This window comes from Euleptes europaea, chromosome 6 (assembly GCF_029931775.1).
Source record: "Euleptes europaea isolate rEulEur1 chromosome 6, rEulEur1.hap1, whole genome shotgun sequence".
NCBI classification, from domain to species: Eukaryota; Metazoa; Chordata; class Lepidosauria; order Squamata; family Sphaerodactylidae; genus Euleptes; species Euleptes europaea.
In genome coordinates, this window is record NC_079317.1 from 60254 (window position 1) to 81779 (window position 21526).

Genomic DNA, 21526 nt, shown 5'->3' on the forward strand with positions numbered 1-21526 from the left:
TGGCGACCCTATGAATGAAAGTCCTCCAAAATGTCCTATTGTAATGTATTGTAATTATTATTGTTGGAAGCTGACCTGAGCCCAGTTTAGCCAGGAAAGGGCAGGGTATACATATAATAAATAAATAACAATAAAGCAACCAATACCTCGTGGTCATCTCACGTTCACCCTGTACTTAAAAGGCTGCCCTGGCTGCCTATCAGGTTGCCAGTCTAGTTTAAAGTGCTGGTTCCTTTAAAGCCCAAAACTGCCTGAGGTCTTCGTACCCTTGTAACCGCTTCCCCCTGTATGTGCCCCGAAGAACAGTTCGTCCCTTCACCCGTGGTCTCCTGGTGGTGCCCGGCCTACGAGCTGCTCGACCATCCTCAGCGAGGGCGAGAGCTTTCTTGTTAACGGCACCTGGCTGGTGGAGCTCTACGCCCGATGCCAACCGGGCCCTGCGGGATCTTTCTAGATCCCTCTCAGGGACTGCAAGACAGAGCAGTGCTGCCAGGGATTCTGCTGAGGTTGGGAGAGGCCAATTTCCCGCCTTGTCAGCAGGCCAGCCATGCTGTTAGAACAAGGAAAAGACAAGACAGGAGTGGTGAGTCACGCTCACCTGCCCCCGAACACCGGAGAGACTCCAGACCCTCTAGAGACGCCAGGAACTGCTGCTCCAGCCAAGATGAGAAGGTGGTTTCCTCCCCAACGGGCACAATTTCAACGGTGGAATCCCTGAAGATTAAATCTCGTCCTTGGAAGTCTGCGGAATCGAACATTTTAAATCCTTGTCCATTGGTGTCATTTCCAAAGAAATCCTGAAATCCAAGCAGAGATTTTCCATTGTACCAGGAAATGTCTTAAAGTTAACACATTTCAAAACCTTTCCTTGCAGGCCTGGGGGATGTCTGAGTTGTTCCTCTGGCTGACCGATTTCTTCCAGCAAAGGCCGTTTTGATTCACGGTCGCACAGGAGGGAGGGTCTTGGCCCAGGAACAGAAGTGCTTCCCTGGAGGGCTGGGCCATGTTCTGTTTAGATTGCAGCTCTTCCTCCTGCAGAACCCCTAAGGAGGTCAACAGGTCGAGCAGTGTCGAGAGAGCGCTCCCACCTGTCCAGTCCATATCTGGATGCCTTTGAACATGGAGGTGGCTCTTTTAACGATCCTGGGTAATAGGGATGCAGCAGAGTGAACAACAGAGCCCTGGGTCTCTCATGTAGGCAGGCAGTAAACAATTAAAAATCCACTTGGACACTGTCAAAAGCAGACACTTGCGCACAACAACCCTTTCAAGAGCCTCAGTCCTGCATACCGTTAAGTTTAGGCACCTCACCCAGGTGTGGCAGCCCCCTGCCCCCAGGCGCCCACCACTTGCTCTCCTTCTAGAGGGGGCCTTTGGCGCAGGTGGAGCCCCCACCTGTCAGTCACTCTTTGTGGATGGCAGGATTCTTGTTTTTATCCTACTGCTTGGATACCCTGACCCACCTGCTGTTGTTACTCTTACTGGCTACTACAATGCCTGACCATGCAGGCTCTTCTGTTAATGTTCAGGTTTATTATATTTGTTATGCAGCTGTTATTATTGGTGCTTTCTTTTAGACTTTAAAAGGGGGCTTTTAGTGTTCTTAGCTGGGCAAGCTCCTCCGAGCATCGTTTTGTGGGCCAGGCACGGCAGCCTCCTCCTCCTCGGGACGGCGGGTGCTACAGCTACCGCTCGGTGGCCACAAGCCTAGCCACTGATGGCTGTAGAGGAGTCACCAAAGGCAACTGAAGCGTACTCGGGCGAGTAGGGTTGCCAACCACCAGATGAGGCCTGGAGGCCTCTTCAAGCCACGGAGATCAGTTCCCCTGGAGAAGATGGTTGCTCTGGAGGGTGTGCCCTCCATGGCATTAGATCCCTGCTGAGGCTACCCCCTCCTGCACCCTGGCCATTCCCAGGATCCACCCCTAAACCTCCAGGAATTTCACAACCTAGAGTTGGCAACCCTAGCAGTGAGGGGGAAAACTGGGGTCCCTAATCATAACCAGTGCCTGTCTCAAAGAAAGCCTTCTTTGTGCACTGGTACCCACCGGGGGGTGGGGGCGGGGGGGGCTGGTACCTGAGCTCTGCTGAGAAGTCCATACACAGCCAAGGCGTTGGTGTCCGGGTGGACCATGACAGCACGAGCAGGCACCTGGCCCCAGTGACACTGGGCAAACTGGCTGACTTCCGCACGGGCCCCGTTGGGACACAAGAGCTGGAAATCACTCGACTGCAGCGGGGAGGCCCAGGAGGCTGTGTTGTTACCTGGAAGGGGAAAACTGGCTCAACGAACAGCTTAGAAAGGGGAACGGGGAGATTGAGGGGCCACAACGCTCAGAAAACAACACCATACCATCCGTGTTTTCAAAGACGGAAGAGTGCTTGACAAAAGCCACATCACCACGATGCTCAGCTAAACACCTGTAGAACAGAGAGAGCCGTGGATTGCTTAGTACGGTTTTATTACCAATGAAGAAGAATCCAGCCTTTGCACCACCACCAACCCCCAGCCCCCTGCAAAACAATGCTCTTAAATCTGCCTGCTCTGTGGAAGGCAAGCTCAGGCAGCTCCGTCTGACCGTGAGGGCTGACCCCGAGGGCACTTCAAGGCTTTCCCTGATACACTCCGTTGATGTGGAGGGTGGGGGGGGGGGGTCCTTCATGCGTGGAGCATTTGCTTTCACAGGGGGGAAAATGGAACCTCCCTGGGCTGTGATCAGCATCACGTTTTGATTACTGTAGCTAACACCCTTAAAATATCTCCGCCTTGCACAAGTATATCTAGTCCAACTTTGAACATAATTGTTGTCTGGACAAACACCTGTACCTCACGTGCCCAAGGTGAAGGGCTAAAACAATCCGAGCAACAGCCAGCAGAGGGCGACGAAGCAAAGAAGAAGAGGGACTGTGGAGAGGGGGGGGTGTCTGGCAGCTGCTGCCTGTCCCACGGTCAGAAGGGGGGCCTGAGCCCCCGCACTGTCTGGCTGTGGAGGAGCCGCCTTCCGTTATTGACACTAGCTGCTTTGTTATTTACTTATTTTGGATATTCCTTGTTGTACAATCCAGCAGACAGTCATTTTACATACATCTTACATATCAAATGCAAGAGGAAGCAAATTAATCCATATATTTCTAATGTCGCTTTAATTGAAGAAGAAGAGTTGGTTTTTATATGCTGACTTGCTCTACCACTTAAGGCAGAATCAAACCGGCTTACAATCACCTTCCCTTCCCCTCCCTACAACAGACACCCTGTGAGGTAGGTGGTGCTGAGAGCTCTAAGAGAACTGTGACTAGTCCAAGATCACCCAGCTGGCTTCATGTGTAGGAGTGGGGAAACCAACCCGGTTCACCAGATTAGCCTCAGCCGCCCAAGTGGAGGAGTGGGGAATCGAACCCGGTTCTCCAGATCAGACTCCACCGCTCCAAACCACCACTCTTAACCACTACACCACGCTGGCTCTCTTGCATATGTGAGTTTCAATGTAAGAATGTTAAGAAATGGCTCTCCTGAATTAGTTCATTCCTATGTCTTCACTAAAAGAAGACGATGGTTTTACTGTGATGGAATGTAGTATTAATCACGTGTGCTATGAAGTTCATATATGGAATCTATAGATATGATTGACATGCAAGGTTTAACTGAGTCTTAATGGAGTTTCCCTGATTTCTCATAATTTACTTCTCCTTTCCTCAGCCTTGAACAGGCCAGTCAAAATGAAGAAGTGACGTTGATGCTTTACCAGCAACAGAGGCCTTGACATTTTGCTGCCAGCAATTTCCCCCTCTAGCCCCTGCAACTCCCACACCTGGCAACCCTATTTAGTAAAGGCATGTGTTGGCCTATGTAATAGCATCTGTATAAGATGGCCACAATTTATAACCCCTCAGTCTCTCGGAATTCTGTTAAATCTGCTTTCCTTTTAATTGGCAAAATTCTGGGTAAGAAGCCTTGAACTCTCAGCTTTTTCCTGAAATCCATTTGGGTAGAATAGGAATGCCACGGGTGCTTATGCAGCATTTAATTCTTTAGGGTAGGCTGTGTATCTATTCAACCATGTTTTGTTTATTCAGATCTACAGTAATCAGATTAATTTTAAATAAAAGTTTTAAGAAATACATTAACTGATGTTTGGGTAGGAAATTCAGGGTTTCGCTTTGAACTGGGAACAAATAAATAAATCTAAATATTTCCCTTAGAATATTGTCGAAGGCTTTCACGGTCAGAGTTCATTGGTTCTTGTAGGTTATCTGGGCTGTGTGACCGTGGTCTTGGTATTTTCTTTCCTGACGTTTCGCCAGCAGCTGTGGCAGGCATCTTCAGAGGAGTAACACTGAAGGACAGCGTCTCTCAGTGTCAAGTGTGTAGGAAGAATAATATATAGTCAGAAAGGGGTTGGGTTTGAGCTGAATCATTGTCCTGCAAAAAGTATCAAAGGTAATGTGCTAATGAGGGTGTGGTATGTTAATATGGAACCATTGTATCCTGAAGTGATCTGTTAATGTGTGAAATCCAAAGCTAATCTGCATGGTCTTATTCCAAAACACTGAAAGACGGGACAATTCTACCAACTATTTTGTCAGATTGCACAGAGAAGCCACTGAAATTCATAAACATCAGCACAACTTTAACAGGAAAGAGGAGAGTTTAAGAATGAATAAGGCTTGGCTTCCTGTCCTGAAAACCTCCAGACTAACAAAGACTACAGTCCACAATAGCCATGCAGATTAGCTTTGGATTTCACACATTAACAGATCACTTCAGGATACAATGGTTCCATATTAACATACCACACCCTCATTAGCACATTATCTTGAGACTTACAGGACAATGATTAGCACATTACCTTTGATACTTTTTGCAGGACAATGATTCAGCTCAACCCAGCCCCTTTCTGACTATATATTACTCTTCCTACACACTTGACACTGAGAGACACTGTCCTTCAGTGTTACTCCTCTGAAGATGCCTGCCACAGCTGCTGGCGAAACGTCAGGAAAGAAAATACCAAGACCACGGTCACACAGCCCGGATAACCTACAAGAACCAATTTCCCTTAGAGATTGAGGGTTGCTCCCTGCCTGGCTGGGTGGTCTATAGCAGACCCCCCACCACCACCATAGAATCATAGAGTTGGAAGGGACCACCAGGGTCATCTAGTCCAACCCCCTGCACGATGCAGGAATTTCACAACTACCTCCCCCACACACACCCAGTGACCCCTACTTCATGCCCAGAAGATGGCCAACAGCACTATTATTTCTTACTCCTTTTATTTTTACCCAGAGCCTCTGAACTGACCTTCCCTACTCAGACTCATTCTGGCTTCCCCAAACCCAACAGCTGGAGGCCCTGAGGCACCTCTGCCTGAGTGCTTCCTTCCCCCTTACCGGAAGGCTCCGGCATAGCCATAATAGCGCTCCTGGTCGCTGGCATTGCATTTATGATTCCCTTTGTCATCACCGATGCAGAGCTCACAAAGGCTGGCTGGGTAGTCATCATCCCTCCTGGCAACAGGAACGCAGCTGGCCGAGAAGAAGGTGCTGACCGCTGGAAGGAGAGGAGGTGAGGAAGATGCTCACTGGGGCTCCATGAGAAAGGAAAGGAAGGGACCAGCTCTGGGCCTGGACACTCCCGCCACCAGCCTGGCCAGGATTCCTGCAGCTCTCACAGGACTGGAAGTGTGACGTTCTAAAGTAGGCCGAACTGGCCAGAGAGGTTTGAGCCAGGAGGATCAAACACTCATGCACCTGTTGAGATCACAGGTTGACCCCACAGGGCTGGTTGCTCTCTTTCAGCCATGCTTACTCGGGGTGTGCATACATGCTTGCACATATATGGAAGCACCTGACGCTAGTGGAGAACCCAGCTCAATAGTGCTCGGTAGCAGCTTCCTATGGCAGGAGAAAAATCTTTGCCACCACCAGCTCCCTGAGAACCCGTGAGTGGATGCAAAGCGGGTGTGATGCTGCTAGACCCCCCCCCCCCATACACACGCACACACAAGCATCGTATGAAGCTCCTTTATACCAAATCAGACCCTTCTGTCTATCAACCTTGTCTAGTGGCACCTCCTCAGACTGGCAGTGACTCTCCAGACTGGCAGTGACTCTCCAGGGTCTCAGGCAGAGAAAGGTCTTTCCCTATGCCTGATGCCTGAGACCCCTCAGCTATGATGCTTGAAGACCCCCAGTGAGGGGGAGCTCACCACCTCCCTAGGCAGCTGCTTCCACTGCTGAACTGCTCTTACTGTAAAAAAAATTTTTCCTAATGTCCAGCTGGTACCTTTCCAAGCATAAGTGAAACCCTTTACTGTGAGTCCTATCCAGCACGGTGGACTGGGTTCGATTTTCCACTCCTCCACATGGCAAACCACCTCCCAACATCTCTTGCCTTGAAAACCCTGCAGGGTCGCCATAAGTCAGCTGTGACTTGAGGTCCCTTCACACCGCCACCACCACCACTAAGTGTCAGCCCTTCAAATACTTTAAAGAGAGCAATTGTGTTCCCCCCTCAGCCTCCTCTTCTCCAGACTGAACGTTGCCAACTCCCTCAGCCTTTCCTCGCAGGGCTTGGATTCTCCAGGACCCTGATCAACCTCATCGCTCTCCTCTGCGCCAGAACAATCACACTTGATTCCTTATAGGACTTTACAAAAATGAGGGGACCAGTCACAAGGAAGTTGAAAGGGAGACTCAAGACAGCTTTGAAACTGGTTCAACCCACGCTAATTGAACCCCAGATAGAATGCATTCCTCAGTTTAGGGAAGGTAGCACCAAGTCTTAAAGGAGTTATTTATTTACTTCTCTTCCAGCTCTATGTTTCCATGTACTTTGGAACAAAAATTCTTAATGTTAAATATATGCGGCTTGTGTCTGAAGTGGGGTTATAGTGGACAGATATTATGAAATAATGTAAATAAATATAGATTGATGAAAATGTCAACAACAGCTGTCAAAAAGGCAAATCTGTGATGGAGATTATTAGTAAAGCAATTGAAAATAAAATGGCTGATATTGTAATCCCCCAATATTGTATAGATCTATGATGAGGCCTCGTTTTGAATGCTGGGTGCAGTTCTGATCACCGCATCTCAAAACGGACACTGCAGAGCTGGAAAAAGGACAGAAGAGGGGCAACCAAGATGATTCAGGGGTTGGAGCACCTTTTCCTTGGGGGAAGGCTAAAACAGATGCTGCTGTTCAGTTAGGAAAAATACAACTAAGGGGGCCAAGATAGAGGTTTATAAAATTATACGTGGGGTAGGGAGAACTTCTCCCCTCTGACTCATAAATACCAGAACTAGGGAGCAACTGGATGAGTAATAGATTCCCAACGGAAGTTGTTCTTTCTCAACAAGAATTTAAATTGTGGAACTCCTGTCCAGTGGACATATTGATGGTCATGAGCACAGATGGCTATAAGCGGGAATGAGACACATTCATGGAGGAATGGCCAAAAAACGTCCCACGGGTACTAAAGGGAACCTCCATGTTCAGGGACAGGAAACGTCTGAGCGCAGAGATAGGAAGCCATGTCAGGGAAGGCCTGGGTCTCCGGGGCCTATTTGCTGGCCCTCCAGGGCAACTGGTTGGCTACTGTGTGATACAGGATGCCAGGTTACCTGGAACACTGGTCTTCTTATGTCCTCTTCTTATGTCCTTTGAAAAGCCAGGGACTGGACCTGAGAGCAACTCTTGTATGCAAAGTTGCAGGTAGTTGTGAGGAGATTATTGTGCAACAGTCTCCCCCCCCTCCCCACAATTTACATCACCCTGAGCTCCTTGGAGCAAGAGCACAATCCAAGTGAGGAGTAATATACACATTTAAAATTCTGACAATAGAATTTTTTTTTTAGTCCAAGTGTTCCCCCCCTTTTTTTGTCACAGTAGGCGAGGGGAAATGAAAAGTCCTCTCTTTCTGTGCATCACCCATGGCTTCGCCCAGGCAAATCGCACACTTCCTCTCCGCCCCAGGACTTCCCCGCTGCATGGCAGAGACCCGGCTCCGGCCCCAGAGGGCCATGGCCTCAGGACCCCGACCTTCCACTTACCTTGGAGGAGGCTGCTGCAGCCCTGAGGCTGAAGGAAGCCCTTTCTTAGCAGGGTGCCAACGGGCACGTTCCATCCGGCCATCCTCTGATAGCCAGTATGGCAGGACTTCTTCCCCTTGAGCTCGTGGATGGTGAAGGCGTTGGAAACATCCCGTCTGACCACTGCTACGGCATAGTAGGTGGCATTCGTGTCCCCATCTGGAGGAACATAAGAGAGAAACCCCGATGCCTTCCCCTCTCCCTGGACACACAGGTCCCTCGGGAGGGCCAGACACCCCGGGCTTTGCAGCCCTACTTTCTGGTGTCGCAAGCCCTGCTTCTGCTGACGGGGGGCCTGGGATGAGGCGGTCAGAGCAGGGAGGCCATGAGGCACTGGAGCTAGGGTTGCCAGCTCCCTCTTCACCGCCTGCGGGAGGTTTTTGGGGCAGAGCCTGAGGAGGGTGGGGTTTGGGGAGGGGAGGGACCTCAATGCCATAGAGTCCAATGGCCAAAGCGGCCATTTCCTCCAGGGGAACTGATCTCTATCTGCTGAAGATCAGTTGTAATAGCAGGAGATCTCCAGCTAGTACCTGGAGGTTGGTAACCCTACCCGGAGCCTGACAAGAGGGCCCCCCCCCGAGCGGGGCTGGAGAGCGGGCTGCCTGAGGCGACTGGTGTTCTTGCGTTTGTTTGTGGGGGGATGACTCTCCGCCTGGCGCTTTCCTGCTTCCTTCTGCTTCCCAGACAGTGGTGGGGGTGGCTCGGACACACCAGCCAGAGTCCTCCGGCTCCCTCACCTGCGTAACGTTCCCCGGCAGCAGGCACCAGGCCATATTTCTTCCCAGCCGTGTAAACGTCCTTTCCTGCCAGAACGACGGCATCAATGTCTCTTTTCTGCAAGGAAAGGAAAACAAGGGTGTGGCTGGAGAGCTGGGCCCTGCGGAGGACTCGGCTGAGTCACTGGGGGGGGTGAGGTGGGGTGAGGGGGGGGGGCTCAGCTGCCCCAGGACGGCTGCAAATTCAGAGAACCAAACCCCAGGAGGGGTGTGAAAGCTAAAAACCAAAAACAAAAACCCACTTCCCAACAGCATTGACCTCGGGGCAGATAACCCGTGGCTGAATGGCCATAAAGACACCACTCGTAAAGCTCCTGATCACCTCCTTGGTTTGTGAAAGAAAAAACATCCTTCTTTCCCCTCCAACACGTTCTGTAACCTTTTTGGACAGGTAGAGCCCGGAAGGGAATGGGGTCTTGGCTCGGCGGCAGCAGAGCGTCTCCTGGGTCCCAGGGGCTCAGGCCCAGAAACACCTTCCAGACCGACAAGATGTCCGGGGCTGGTCTCTGCAGTGCTCGTGGGCTTGGGGGTCTTGCTCTCCCACCACAGACCGACACGGCCAAGCACCCGAAGATACCTGCTTGGTCCCAGGCTCCGTTCCCAGCATCTCCAGCTAAGAGGGTCGGGTAGGAGAGGTTGAAAACACGCCCAGGAGAGCAGCTGCCAGTCAGAGGAGACGAGGCTGACCTGGGTCTCTCGCAGAAGAGGCAGCTTCCTGTGCCCGAACCCTTCCCAATGCCCCACTTGGTCATGGGGCTCTCTGATAATCTGAGAGATTCCCCCCCCATACACACACACACAGAAAGTGTGGATTTCTGGACGCTCCCCCACCCCTCACTGGCACCATTTCCCCTTCCTGCCTCTCTTCAGGTTCAGCTTCCCCCACCTCAAAAGACAGCCTTTTGCTGCCTTCCCCCCGCCCCTACAAAATCACTAGTTGCTGGATTGCAAAGCTGTTGGTGATACAGCTGCTACCATTTTTTTAAAGGGCAAAAAGTCTACCAGGTGTGTCTGTAGGGAGGGAAACCCGAGACAACCCCCTCTACTCCGTGGGCGTTGTGTTGGCACTGCAAAGGTCTCTGTGTTTGTAGCAACACTGGGTGCCCAGCCAGGCATTGCGGCCCACCATGGGGGAGCCGTCTTTGTGCTCCTGGAGCTCCATAAAGGCCTCGAGCCCCTGGCGCGCTGCCTCGAGGAGGGACTGAGCCCCGTGCTTGTGTGAGGGGGCGGAGGGCTCTCTGAAAGCTCTTGGTGCCTGCAGAGTCCACACCCCGCCCCCCGGAGCTGCAGGCTGCACGCTTGAGTGGCCCTGGAGGCGTGGGCCTGCCACGGGCACCGACCGACAACAGCCTCCCTGGAAGCCCCGGCCGGCTTCCACACCCGGGCCCACACCTGGATCCGCTCCATGCACTCCTCTGGACTCGCTGCAGAAACACAGTGGATTTCCGGCTTCAGGTTTTTGTCCTTAAAGGCCGCGGCCATTTGGCTGCATTTCCAGATCTCCTCCGTGGACAAGACACACCAGCGCAGAAAGCTGGGCAATCCTGCATGGAAACATCAACAGTGGAAGGGCAGAGGGAGAAGTCGCGTGGTCAGCCGTGACGTTAACATCCTCACCTGAAAACACAGCCTAAGTTCTGAACGTACAACATTCCCCGTCGCAGCCACCGTCCACCTGGCTCAGAACCTCCCCTTCAGATTGGGAGGTGCTTTCTGGGGCCTCCGGGCCAGACAAATCTTCCCCAGCCCAGCAGCTTGAGATCTTTTAGGGGAAGACATCGGGGGAGGAACATGAGACACCCTCAACACTCCAACCATCTTTCCAACAGCGGGACCCACGGCCCATCCCTCGCGTGCCTCAGTATACTGCCCTCTGGTTCCTCTGGCCTCTTGTTTGGGGGGCTTCCCCAGCTAAAATCAGATCTGTCAGGGGCAAAAAAAAAATATCCCAACCACATCGACAGATGGAGCCCGAGCTGGTTACCATGACCCAAGAAAGAGGTTTTTTGTGTGTGGGGGGGTCATTGTCGGTCAGTCACAGACAACACAACGGTGTACACAAGTGAATAAGACAGACTTGGGGTTAGGAAACAGTTTAAAAACAAACCAGCAGATCCTGCAACAATACCAAATAAATCTGTGAAAACTCCATCTTGAGCACACTAAAGACTGTTCTAGTTATCCAATCTTGTTAAAAACATCAGAAAAATTTGCCACAGGGAAGATGAAAACATTGTATGTTTTATTGGTTCTTGTAGGTTATCCGGGCTGTGTAACCGTGGTCTTGGAATTTTCTTTCCTGACGTTTCGCCAGCAGCTGTGGCCGGCATCTTCAGAGGAGTAACACTGAAGGACAGTGTCTCTCAGTGTCAAGGGTGTAGGAAGAGTAATATATAGTCAGAAAGGGGTTGGGTTTGAGCTGAGTATTGTCCTGCAAAAGTATTGTCCTGTAAGTATCAAGATAATGTGCTAATGAGGGTATGGTATGTTAATATGGAACCATTGTATCCTGAAGTGATCTGTTAATGTGTGTAATCCAAAGCTAATCTGCATGGCTATTGTTGAATGTTGTCTTTGTTAGTCTGGAGGTTTTCAGGACAGGAAGCCAAGCCTTATTCATTCTTAAACTCTCCTCTTTTCTGTTAAAGTTGTGCTGATGTTTATGAATTTCAATGGCTTCTCTGTGCAATCTGACAAAATAGTTGGCAGAATTGTCCAGTCTTTCAGTGTCTTGGAATAAGACCCTGTGTCCTGTTTGTGTCAGTCCATGTTCAGCCACTGCTGATTTCTCAGGTTGGCCAAGTCTGCAGTATCTTTCATGTTCTTTTATCCTTGTTTGTATGCTGCGTTTTGTGGTCCCGATGTAAACTTCTCCGCAGCTGCAAGGTATACGATATACTCCTGCAGAGGTGAGGGGGTCTCTTTTGTCTTTTGCTGATCGTAGCATTTGTTGTATTTCCTTGGTTCCAGTAAAAGACACAATCTCATTGATTAACCAGATTTTTCCAGAAGATATAACAGCCTTATTTCACCATTGTTTGACAACAAGTTATTTCCTATGGGATCAAGAATTTTATGAAAAGATTGATGGAGTAGCTATGGGAAGTCCACTCAGTCCAGTAATAGCAAACTTTTACATGGAATATTTTGAAACGACAGCATTAGAATCAGCACCTTACAAACCTACAGTCTGGTTCAGGTTCGTAGATGATACATTTACTATTTGGAGCCATGGTGAAGAAAAATTAATGGACTTTTTAAACCATCTTAATAATATCCATCCAAATATTCAGTTTACCATGGAAAAGGAAATTGAGGGTAAACTCCCATTTCTTGATACCCTTGTCATCCGTAAAACAAACTTTCAGTTAGGTCACAAGGTCTACCGGAAACCAACTCACACAGATCGCTACTTACACAAAAACTCCAACCACCACCCCCGACAGAAAAGAGGAATAATCAAAACATTAATGGACCGTGCAAGACGGATCTGTGAACCACAGTTTCTCAAGGAAGAAACTAATCATCTAAATCACGCACTGCTAGCAAACGGCTACTCCAAGAATGAAATCAGAAGGGCCATTAAACCAAACAAAAATCAGAAAACTCAGGAAAAACAGTCTCCCATAGGAAAGGTATTCTTGCCATTTATTAAAGGAGTCACTGATAGGATGGAGAAACTTTTGAAAAAACATAACCTACAAACAGTGTTTAAACCCACCAAGAAAATACAACAAATGCTACGATCAGCAAAAGACAAAAGAGACCCCCTCACCTCTGCAGGAGTATATCGTATACCTTGCAGCTGCGGAGAAGTTTACATCGGGACCACAAAACGCAGCATACAAACAAGGATAAAAGAACATGAAAGATACTGCAGACTTGGCCAACCTGAGAAATCAGCAGTGGCTGAACATGGACTGACACAAACAGGGCACAGGGTCTTATTCCAAGACACTGAAAGACTGGACAATTCTGCCAACTATTTTGTCAGATTGCACAGAGAAGCCATTGAAATTCATAAACATCAGCACAACTTTAACAGAAAAGAGGAGAGTTTAAGAATGAATAAGGCTTGGCTTCCTGTCCTAAAAACCTCCAGACTAACAAAGACAACATTCAACAATAGCCATGCAGATTAGCTTTGGATTACACACATTAACAGATCACTTCAGGATACAATGGTTCCATATTAACATACCATACCCTCATTAGCACATTATCTTGATACTTACAGGACAATGATTAGCACATTACTTTTGCAGGACAATACTCAGCTCAAACCCAACCCCTTTCTGACTATATATTACTCTTCCTACACCCTTGACACTGAGAGACACTGTCCTTCAGTGTTACTACTCTGAAGATGCCTGCCACAGTTGCTGGCGAAACGTGAGGAAAGAAAATTCCAAGACCACGGTTACACAGCCCGGATAACCTACAAGAACCAATGAACTCTGACCGTGAAAGCCTTCGACAATATATTGTATGTTTTAGTTTATCAGAAAAGACTCCGCAGGACTGCCATAAAAGAGGGTCATAAAACCAAGTGGAGGCAGAGGAAAACTGTCCCTATAATTCAGGCTCAGCTTTGCACAGGGAAGTTCTTTAGCTCATTGAGGACCAGAATCTCTCTCTCTCTCTCTCTAATGGGTTTAGAACCCGAAAGAAGCCTCCTGCCAACCTGGAAGGCTTTAAGAGGGGAGTACAGGGCTATCCATGGCTACTAGTCATGATGCATACCTATTCTCTGTGGAACACAGGCAGGATGGTGCTGCTGCAGTCGCCTTGCTTGTGGGCTTCCTAGAGGCACCTGGCTGGCCACGATGGGAACAGACTGCAGGACTTGATGGGCTTTCTTGGTCTGATCCAGCAGAGCTTGTCTTGTGTTCTTATGTTCTCTCTCTGGGATCTGATGGGGGGTAGCAGATGTGCTGCCTTCTCCAAGAACCTCTGTCCCCCACCCTCCCCCACTCGGTCTGCATATTCCTAAACAGAGGAAATGCTCGGCTCCCATGTTGTCTCCTCCAAAGAGAACCAGTCCAGCTAAGCACAACCCCTGAAACTCCTCACCACACAGTGAGGCAATGTGCACGCACCCATCTGTCCCTCTGGCTGACTGGGCATCTCCCAGGGCCACAGGATGTGGGGAGGAGGGTGAAAGCATACGGGCCGCCTACACTCCCGGACTGGACCTGGAAACCAGATATGCAGGCACACAACTACTGTTCCAGCTGTGCGCCCGCTCCAAACGCTACTGGACAGCAGCTGTGCGCTCCATTGAAACTGACACGGCCACTCCTGCAATCTCCGTGCAGCCAGCAGCTAGGAAACAGAAGCAAGGGCAACCTCCAGTGAACCTGAGAGACTCCATGTTCCTGTGAAAACCCTGTTCCAGCCGCAGCCATGTCATGGAAAGCAGACAGTCACGTAGTTAGTGCCAACACCCCGCATTCCCACTGCAACATCAGCAGCTTAATGGACAATCAGCAGCGATCCTGATATCAGCGATATCCTCCAGCTATGCAGCAGTTCCTCCAGCTATGCAGCAGCGATCCCCAGACATTTGCAGAGATCCCGCCTATTGTTCCAGAACGTTAATCACTTCAGCAGAGATCTCCCAGTTCCTCCCGGGTTGCAAAAGCCATTGGAATCAGAATAGATTTCCAAATTCTCACTGACCCACCCCGGCAGCCACAGATTAATCCTTTTGTCACCTTTTGTCACCTGGGAACCTAGGAGGGGTAAATCCCCTCTCCCCGCCCCCAGAAAAACAGTATATCTGGGGTGCCCCCAGCCCACAATGTCACCTTAGGTCTTTCCTGGCATCTTTGCCGTTACTCTGTTGGTTTGGTTTTGCGCAGCCTGACCACGCTCCCTCCCGCCTTGCTGGCCAAGTCTATGGGAACCCCTTGCCCCTGCCTTTGCTCTTAATTTCTTCTGTCTTAGTCTACGTGAACTTGGACACCTCTTCAAGAACGGTAAATATCGCCCCATCAACGATCCCTGCCACGTTGGCATCTGTGCTTGTACTACTCTCTTTGCCTTTCTTAGATTTCTCTGTATGTGTGTATGCATCACTGATTTGAAAGGAAACAACATAAACTCTCTTAATTTGGAATCCTTTGCTTCTATCCTTATTTAAAGGTCACAGTTACCGGCTCCGGTATACAAAGGTTGTTCTCGCTATATAAATATTGTCGTTTGTCATCTTGCTTGCTAATTCCCCAAGTTAAAGAGCAATTTGGCTAACAAGGGTTGACGTCCACCACCTTCCCTCTCCTCCTCCTCTGTTCTCATTCCCTCCGGTTCCACTTCTGGGAGACACATCCAACAGTTTCCAAACTTATTTTTCTGGCCCCTTTGGCACCTCTTTTCTTCTCTGCCTGTCTGAAAGTCACTTCCTCCACCTCCCACAAAACCTGTCTGATGAGACTCTGGCTGCTCCAGTTCTCTCCCCCTCCCCCTGTTCAAGGGCTGGCTGAGGCCCCTGCTTTCCGGGGTATGGGGCCAACTCCCAGAGGTCCTCGGACTTCGCAGGTCTGTGTTGTTGTTTTTTAAAAAAAACATTTCTAATGCTGCCTTCCAACCCACGCAGAGTCCTCAGGGCGGTGCGCCTGACACCAAACACCAGGGAGGAGGAGGCCAATACCAGCTTCGGGGGACCAAAAAAATAAATACAAAATGGCCGTGATTTTGGCGGACAGAGAGCCCTCCTTGTTGTCGTTGTTTGGCCCAAATAAGTACGGGCAAAACAAAAATGGAAACGCCTCCGGCAGCCCCACCCTTCTTATTGGATTGGGTGAGGTACGAGGTTCCGAGTGGAGGCAGCCCCAGATCGCAAAAAGCAACCACGTTCCAGCTCCCAGTTACTGGGTGTGTGTGTGTGTTTGTACCAAACAGGGGAAAAGTCTCCACCCGCTGGCAGAAGACAACACTAGATCAAGACAGGTGAATCTCCCTGGGGAGGGAGTTCCAAAGTTTTGGTGCCATGACCAAGAAGGCCCTTTCTCAGGTTGCCACCTGTCTATAAGAGCCAGTGTGGTGTAGTGGTAAAGAGCGGCAGATTCTAATCTGGAGAACCAGGTTTGATCCCCCCAATCTTCCACATGAAGCCTGCTGGGTGACCTTGGGCCAGTCTCAGTTCTCTCTGAACTCTCTCAGCCCACACAGAGGAAGGCAATGGCAGGATCACCTCCAAATGTCTCTTGCCTTGAACACCCCATGCACGCACACACCCCTGTGTGCCTCAGATGGCCGGGGACCTAAAGCAGGCCTCCAAAGATGACTTGAGCGGATGGGTAGGTTAATGTGGGCGAAGGCAGTCCATAAAGGATGCTGGCCCCAATCTGTACAGGACCTTAACGGTCAACACCAACACCATGAATTGGGCCCAGAATCAAACTGGGAGTCAGTGTAGACAGGACAAGACCGGAGGGACATGGGCTTTACGACCCACTCCAGCATTCTGTACCAGCTGTAGCTTCGTCTTCAAGGGCAGCCCCACACTGAGCACATTCCAAGCTGGCTCCAGGGCGTGCACCATGGCGGCAAGATCTTTTCTGCCCAGGAAGGGCCTCAGCTGGCTCCCCAGCCCAAGCTAGTGAAAGCCCCCCAGCCACCGCTGCCTCCACTTTAGCCAACAGGAGACCCGGAGGGGTCCAGGAGCAGCCCCCAGCCAAGAACCGATTCCTTTCCTGGGGAGCGCAACCCCATCCAGAACAGGAGAGAATCCGTCTCCTGGTCCAGCCCTTTCCCCCCCAACAGCAGCACTTACTTGTGGGGTCGCAATCCAAGCCCCGCACAGCATGTAGGTACTCCTCCCCCAGCCAGGCCTGGAAGGTCTGCTGCTCAACGGGAACCAGGTGTGTGGTGGAGTCTTTGAAGAGCAGGTTCTTCCCACCGTAGGCCGTAGAGTCAAACATCTGGAAGCTGGAGGCTTCACCGTTAAACATTTGCTGTAACATTGGCAGACGGGCACCTGTTAGACACCTGCATCCCTGCGGCCACACCTGGGAGCACCGAGCCCTCGGAGGAGGGGCTGCTTTAGAGGGGGGAGGCCCACAAGCCAAGGCTCTGCCCAGGGCCTTTCCTCAGCTGAGCACTGCCCCCCACCCCTCCCTGGGCCTGACTGACATGGCGTGGCGGTGGCGAGAGTGCCGGGCTGGGATAGGGGGGGGCAGGTGGGAATCCCACCTCGGCCATGGAAGCTCGCTGGCCGCCGGTTATCCGCTCACTCCCAGTCACCTGGGGCCAGTCACTTCCTCTCAGCTGACAAAGCTGTTGTTGTGAGGGCAAAATGCAAGAGGGGAGAACGGTGTTGTAAGCCCACTGTGGGCGCCCACTGGTGAGAAAAATGGGGCACAAATAAATAGCTGGAGAGGTTTTAATAGAGAACAACACTTTCTATCTCTTAAAAATTCGGGCTTTGAGGACCCTCACCTCCTAAAAATTACCTACTGACTTTCTGCCTCTCAGGAGTTGTTGAATGTTTATTTATTTACTTCACTTTTTACTCCAGTTTTATCTTCAACTGGGACCCAAAGTGCCTTATAACAATCTCCCCTTTCCCTTTTATCTTCACAACAATCATGTAAGGTAGGTACAGCTGAGACTGTGTGACTGGCCCAAGGTCACCCAGAAAACTTCCAAGGCATAGTAAGGATTTAAACCTGGGTCTTACAGACTCTAACCGCTATACCATGCAGGTTCTCTAAGGGCCCTACCAGGGGAAAAGTGGGTAACAGGCAGACATTCAATTGGTAAAGCTGTTACAGGCTTTGACATATTAGAGCATATGAAGTGTTGTATTAGTATTGTACATATGCAGAATTCTTCAATGTAAAACCATATTTTTCATGAAAAACCATTAGAGGCTTGTCTTTCATTTAAAATGAACATGCCTGGCTAAGAGACTCTTTTTGAGGACTCTTCTGGAATCCTACGCTTTTGGAAAATTAAGTTTCTGAAATCCTACGCCTTTTGATTTTTCCAATCTGTCACTAACAGTGACTGCAGGCATTGTCAAATGGTGTTATATAATGTTATATTGGGTACTAATGTTTGAATATGAAAGAGTTGTAACAGAATGTTGAAAATAGATTCATTTTGATCGTGCTCTTTAGGAGATGAAGATGCGGATAAAATTAATCATTATAGAGGTGTATTAAAGCTAAAAACTGTCTAAGAAATAGCTATAATCAGCAAATAACCAGCTGGAAGAGGAAATCCTTATATGGTAGTCTGCAGGAAAGCAGTAAAATAATCTAGCAGTAGGAATCTGGCTAAGTTGGAATACGGTGACTTTTGGCAGTACAAATACAGGCAAGGATAGGCTAGAAAAGCTAGATAAGTCTTTGGACTAAGAGAATCTCAAAAGAAAATTGGCTTTGGGTATGTATTGATTTACTTATATACTATTCTAGATAGTGTGAATCAGATTCTTTTAATTAAACCAGACTTCTTTAATTGTTATATTTTAAGTATTGGATTTTAAAACTAAATAGTATGTAGAACTTGCTTGCTTTATTGTATACATTGTTATTGCTTTTAAGACTTTGTAATACTTGCATATACACACATGTATACACATTTATTACATTGAAGCTATTCAATAAAAAGACTTACTTTTGTGAGTAAATAAGTTGAGTCCTGCTTAGTAGGTGACTCACTGTAAGATAACATATCACTTCTCAGGAAGGGGTCAATTCTAAGAGCACAGTCAACTGAAACGCATTGACCCGCTTCCGAGCTTTCTCTGTTGTCAGGAAAAGCTGTACTACTTGGATGTGTGACTTGCAGCAGTTAAAGAGAGCGCAGCTCTTCCACACACACAAAAATGTGTTAACTGAATCTCAAGAGGCCACACGAGGGATCCCCAAACTTGATGAGCCTATGGGCGTTTCTCAGATGTTGAGAAGGAGTAGTAGCCCCTCCCTCCAAACGGCTGTCATGAGGGGGCAATCAGAGAATTAAATCAAGAGAGTTTCCATCTAGACATTAGGAAGGACTTTCTAACAGAGCGGTTCCTCAGTGGAACAGGCTTCCTTGGGAGGTGGTTGAGCTCTCCTTCCTTGGAGGTTTTTAAGAAGAGGCTAGATGGCCCATCTGTCAGCAATGCTGATTCTGTGACCTTAGGCGGATGATGAGAGGGAGGGCACCTTGGTCATCTTCTGGGCATGGAGTAGGGGGTCACTGAAGGGGTGTGTGTGGGGGGGGAGGTAGTTGTGAATTTCCTGCATTGTGCAGGGGTTGGACTAGATGACCCTGGTGGCCCCTTTCCAACTCTAGGATTCTATGAGAACAGCAGGAGGTCCTACGCCAAGTCTAGGGTTTCCAGCTCTGGTTTGGGAAATACCTGGAGATTTTTGGGGCGGCGCCTGAGGAGGGTGGGGTTTGGGGAGGGGAGGGATTTCAATGCCATAGAGTCCAATTACCCAAACGGCCATTTTCTCCAGAGGAACTGATCTCTATCAGCTGGAGATCAGTGGTAATAGCAGATCTCCAGCTACTACCTGGAGGTTGGGCAAAAACAAACAGTACCAGGCTCAAGGAATTAATGCAAATACCATCTATATTCTAAACAATGAAGGCAATGCAAAACAGGATGGAAATCCGTGGACACGTAAAATGCCAAACAGCCACATGGCACATACAAAAAAGTACAAAATCGCATACGAGTATTGCCTTCATTGTTTAGAATATAGATGGTATTTGCATTAATTCCTTGAGCCTGGTAATGTTTGTTTTTGCCCTACTTACTTTACAGAATTGGTGAGAGTTTTTTTCTAGTGTAGTACCTGGAGGTTGGCAACTCTAGTCAAGCCCCCTGCTCCAATGAAGGTGGCTGTTCCTGCACACCTGCTCCCTGCAGACCCCCAGCGGTGTCTCCCGTGAACCTCCCACCCTGATAAAGTGTAGGGAACCCGGATCTGCTCTTGGCTCTGGGGAAGGAAGTGGACGCCTATCTCTGGTCTCCGGCCCGTCCTGTGATCACGATGACTGCAGAGGAAACCCTCTGTCCTCTGACCCATTTTCAGGACACTCCCCCCCCCCCACACAAGATCTGCTATGAACAGAGGGGACCAAAGGAAACTGTAGGGTGTTTGCAGAAGGCAAATGTCCTCTTGCAAATGTCATCCCGTTTCATTCCGTCCGTGTGGAGCTGCAGCGCCCAAGAAAGCCACCCACAGAACTGGAACCCAGCCTGAAAGGATACGGCAAAGGTCGAAGGTCACCTGTCCCTGGTCGAGCAGCTGGAAGACGAGGCCGCCTGCTGTGTCTTGCCTGGCCACCACGGCGTGAGCAGGAACACGGGCCAAGTGGCACCGGCGCCACTCCGTCACTTCCGCCCTGGTTCCGTCCCGGCAGAGGAGCTGGAAGTCCCGTGGCTGAAGCTTCTGGGCCCACGAGGGAGGAGCGGAGCCTAGAACCGGGATCAGAGTGGCGCTCAGGCTGGGGAGCAACAGAAGCCAAGTCATCGACCCGCCAGCCCCACAGAGGGCTGCCAGCCATGGGTTGGGAAATTCCTGGAGGTTTTTTTTTGGGGGGGTGGACAACTCAGTGGGGAATCATGCCAGAGACCCCACCCTCCAAAGCACCCATTATCTCCAGGGGAACTGAGATCAGTTGTAATTCTGGTAGATTTCCAGGCCCCACCTGGAGGTTGGCAAACCTAGACAGTCCATTTCCTTCTAGAACTGCAAGCAAAGGGACATTTCTCAAATGCTTAAAAAAATGTCAGTTAGAGATTTCCCCAAACAGAATGTGCAACTTAGAGGAATAATGAGAACATAAACCACTGATTTCTGTAAACACGGTTTCAGACCCAGATAGGGATGCCAGCAGCCTCCAGGTGGGTCTTGGGGATCCCCCGGAATTACAGCTCATCTCCAGACAACGGAGATCAGATCCCCTGGATAAAATGGATGCTTTGCAGGGTGGACTCTATGGCACTGTGCACCCCACTGAGGTCCCTGCCCTTCACAGGCTCCAGCCCCAAATCTCCAGGAGTTTCCCAGCCTGGATCTGGCAACCCTACCCACCCCTGCCAGAGCCCAGGGAGACCTGGCAACCCTAGAGAATAGCCAGGTGTTGGCCTGGAGTAGAGCAGTTGATCTTTGCCCAGTAGCACCTAAGAGGCCAACAAGATTTCCTGGGTATCAGCTTTTGAGATTCAAAGCTCCCTTCGTCAGACACAAGTAGGAATAGAGATCTCAGAGTCTTTATATCCCAGTCAGAAGGTTGGAGGGGAGGAGCAAAGAACCCTTGTAAAGGATGCCGAGGAATGGTGCCTCCCATGCACTCCCCCTCTGCTCTAGTCAGTCTGATTACAAGAGGCTTTGCGCCTCTGCATTCGTGGAAACACCCCTCCCGCCTCCTGACTGGCATAGAAAGACTCCCAGGTCTCCACTCTGGCTCGTGTCTGACAAAGGGAGCTCGGACTCTCGACAGCTCACAGCCCAAAGATCTTGCTGGTCTCTCAGGTGCTACAGGACACCTGTCTAGCTGATTTCTACAAGGCATACCGATTAGTGTATTACCAACTTTAAGAGGTTTTGTTGCAGACTATTAATAGTACAATTTTAATGTCCATCTATGGGAGATACCCTGACCTGGATGGCCCAGGCTAGCCTGATCTCGTCAGATCTCAGAAG

The 21526-nt window shown here is 49.7% G+C and overlaps 1 protein-coding gene across 1 annotated transcript in view; it reads right to left on the reverse strand.

Moving 5' to 3' along the window:
- Positions 1 to 217: 217 nt before the first annotated feature.
- MELTF (melanotransferrin) overlaps positions 218 to 21526 on the reverse strand; it is a 43135-nt gene continuing 21826 nt past the window's right edge. The window contains exons 9-18 of the mRNA XM_056851062.1: positions 20108 to 20295; positions 16648 to 16828; positions 10263 to 10414; positions 8832 to 8928; positions 8056 to 8253; positions 5392 to 5551; positions 2354 to 2421; positions 2078 to 2265; positions 599 to 797; positions 218 to 468 (exon numbers count right to left, since the gene is read on the reverse strand). Coding sequence (XP_056707040.1) covers positions 218 to 468; positions 599 to 797; positions 2078 to 2265; positions 2354 to 2421; positions 5392 to 5551; positions 8056 to 8253; positions 8832 to 8928; positions 10263 to 10414; positions 16648 to 16828; positions 20108 to 20295 — 1682 coding nt within the window. The remainder of the gene's footprint in view (positions 469 to 598; positions 798 to 2077; positions 2266 to 2353; positions 2422 to 5391; positions 5552 to 8055; positions 8254 to 8831; positions 8929 to 10262; positions 10415 to 16647; positions 16829 to 20107; positions 20296 to 21526) is intronic.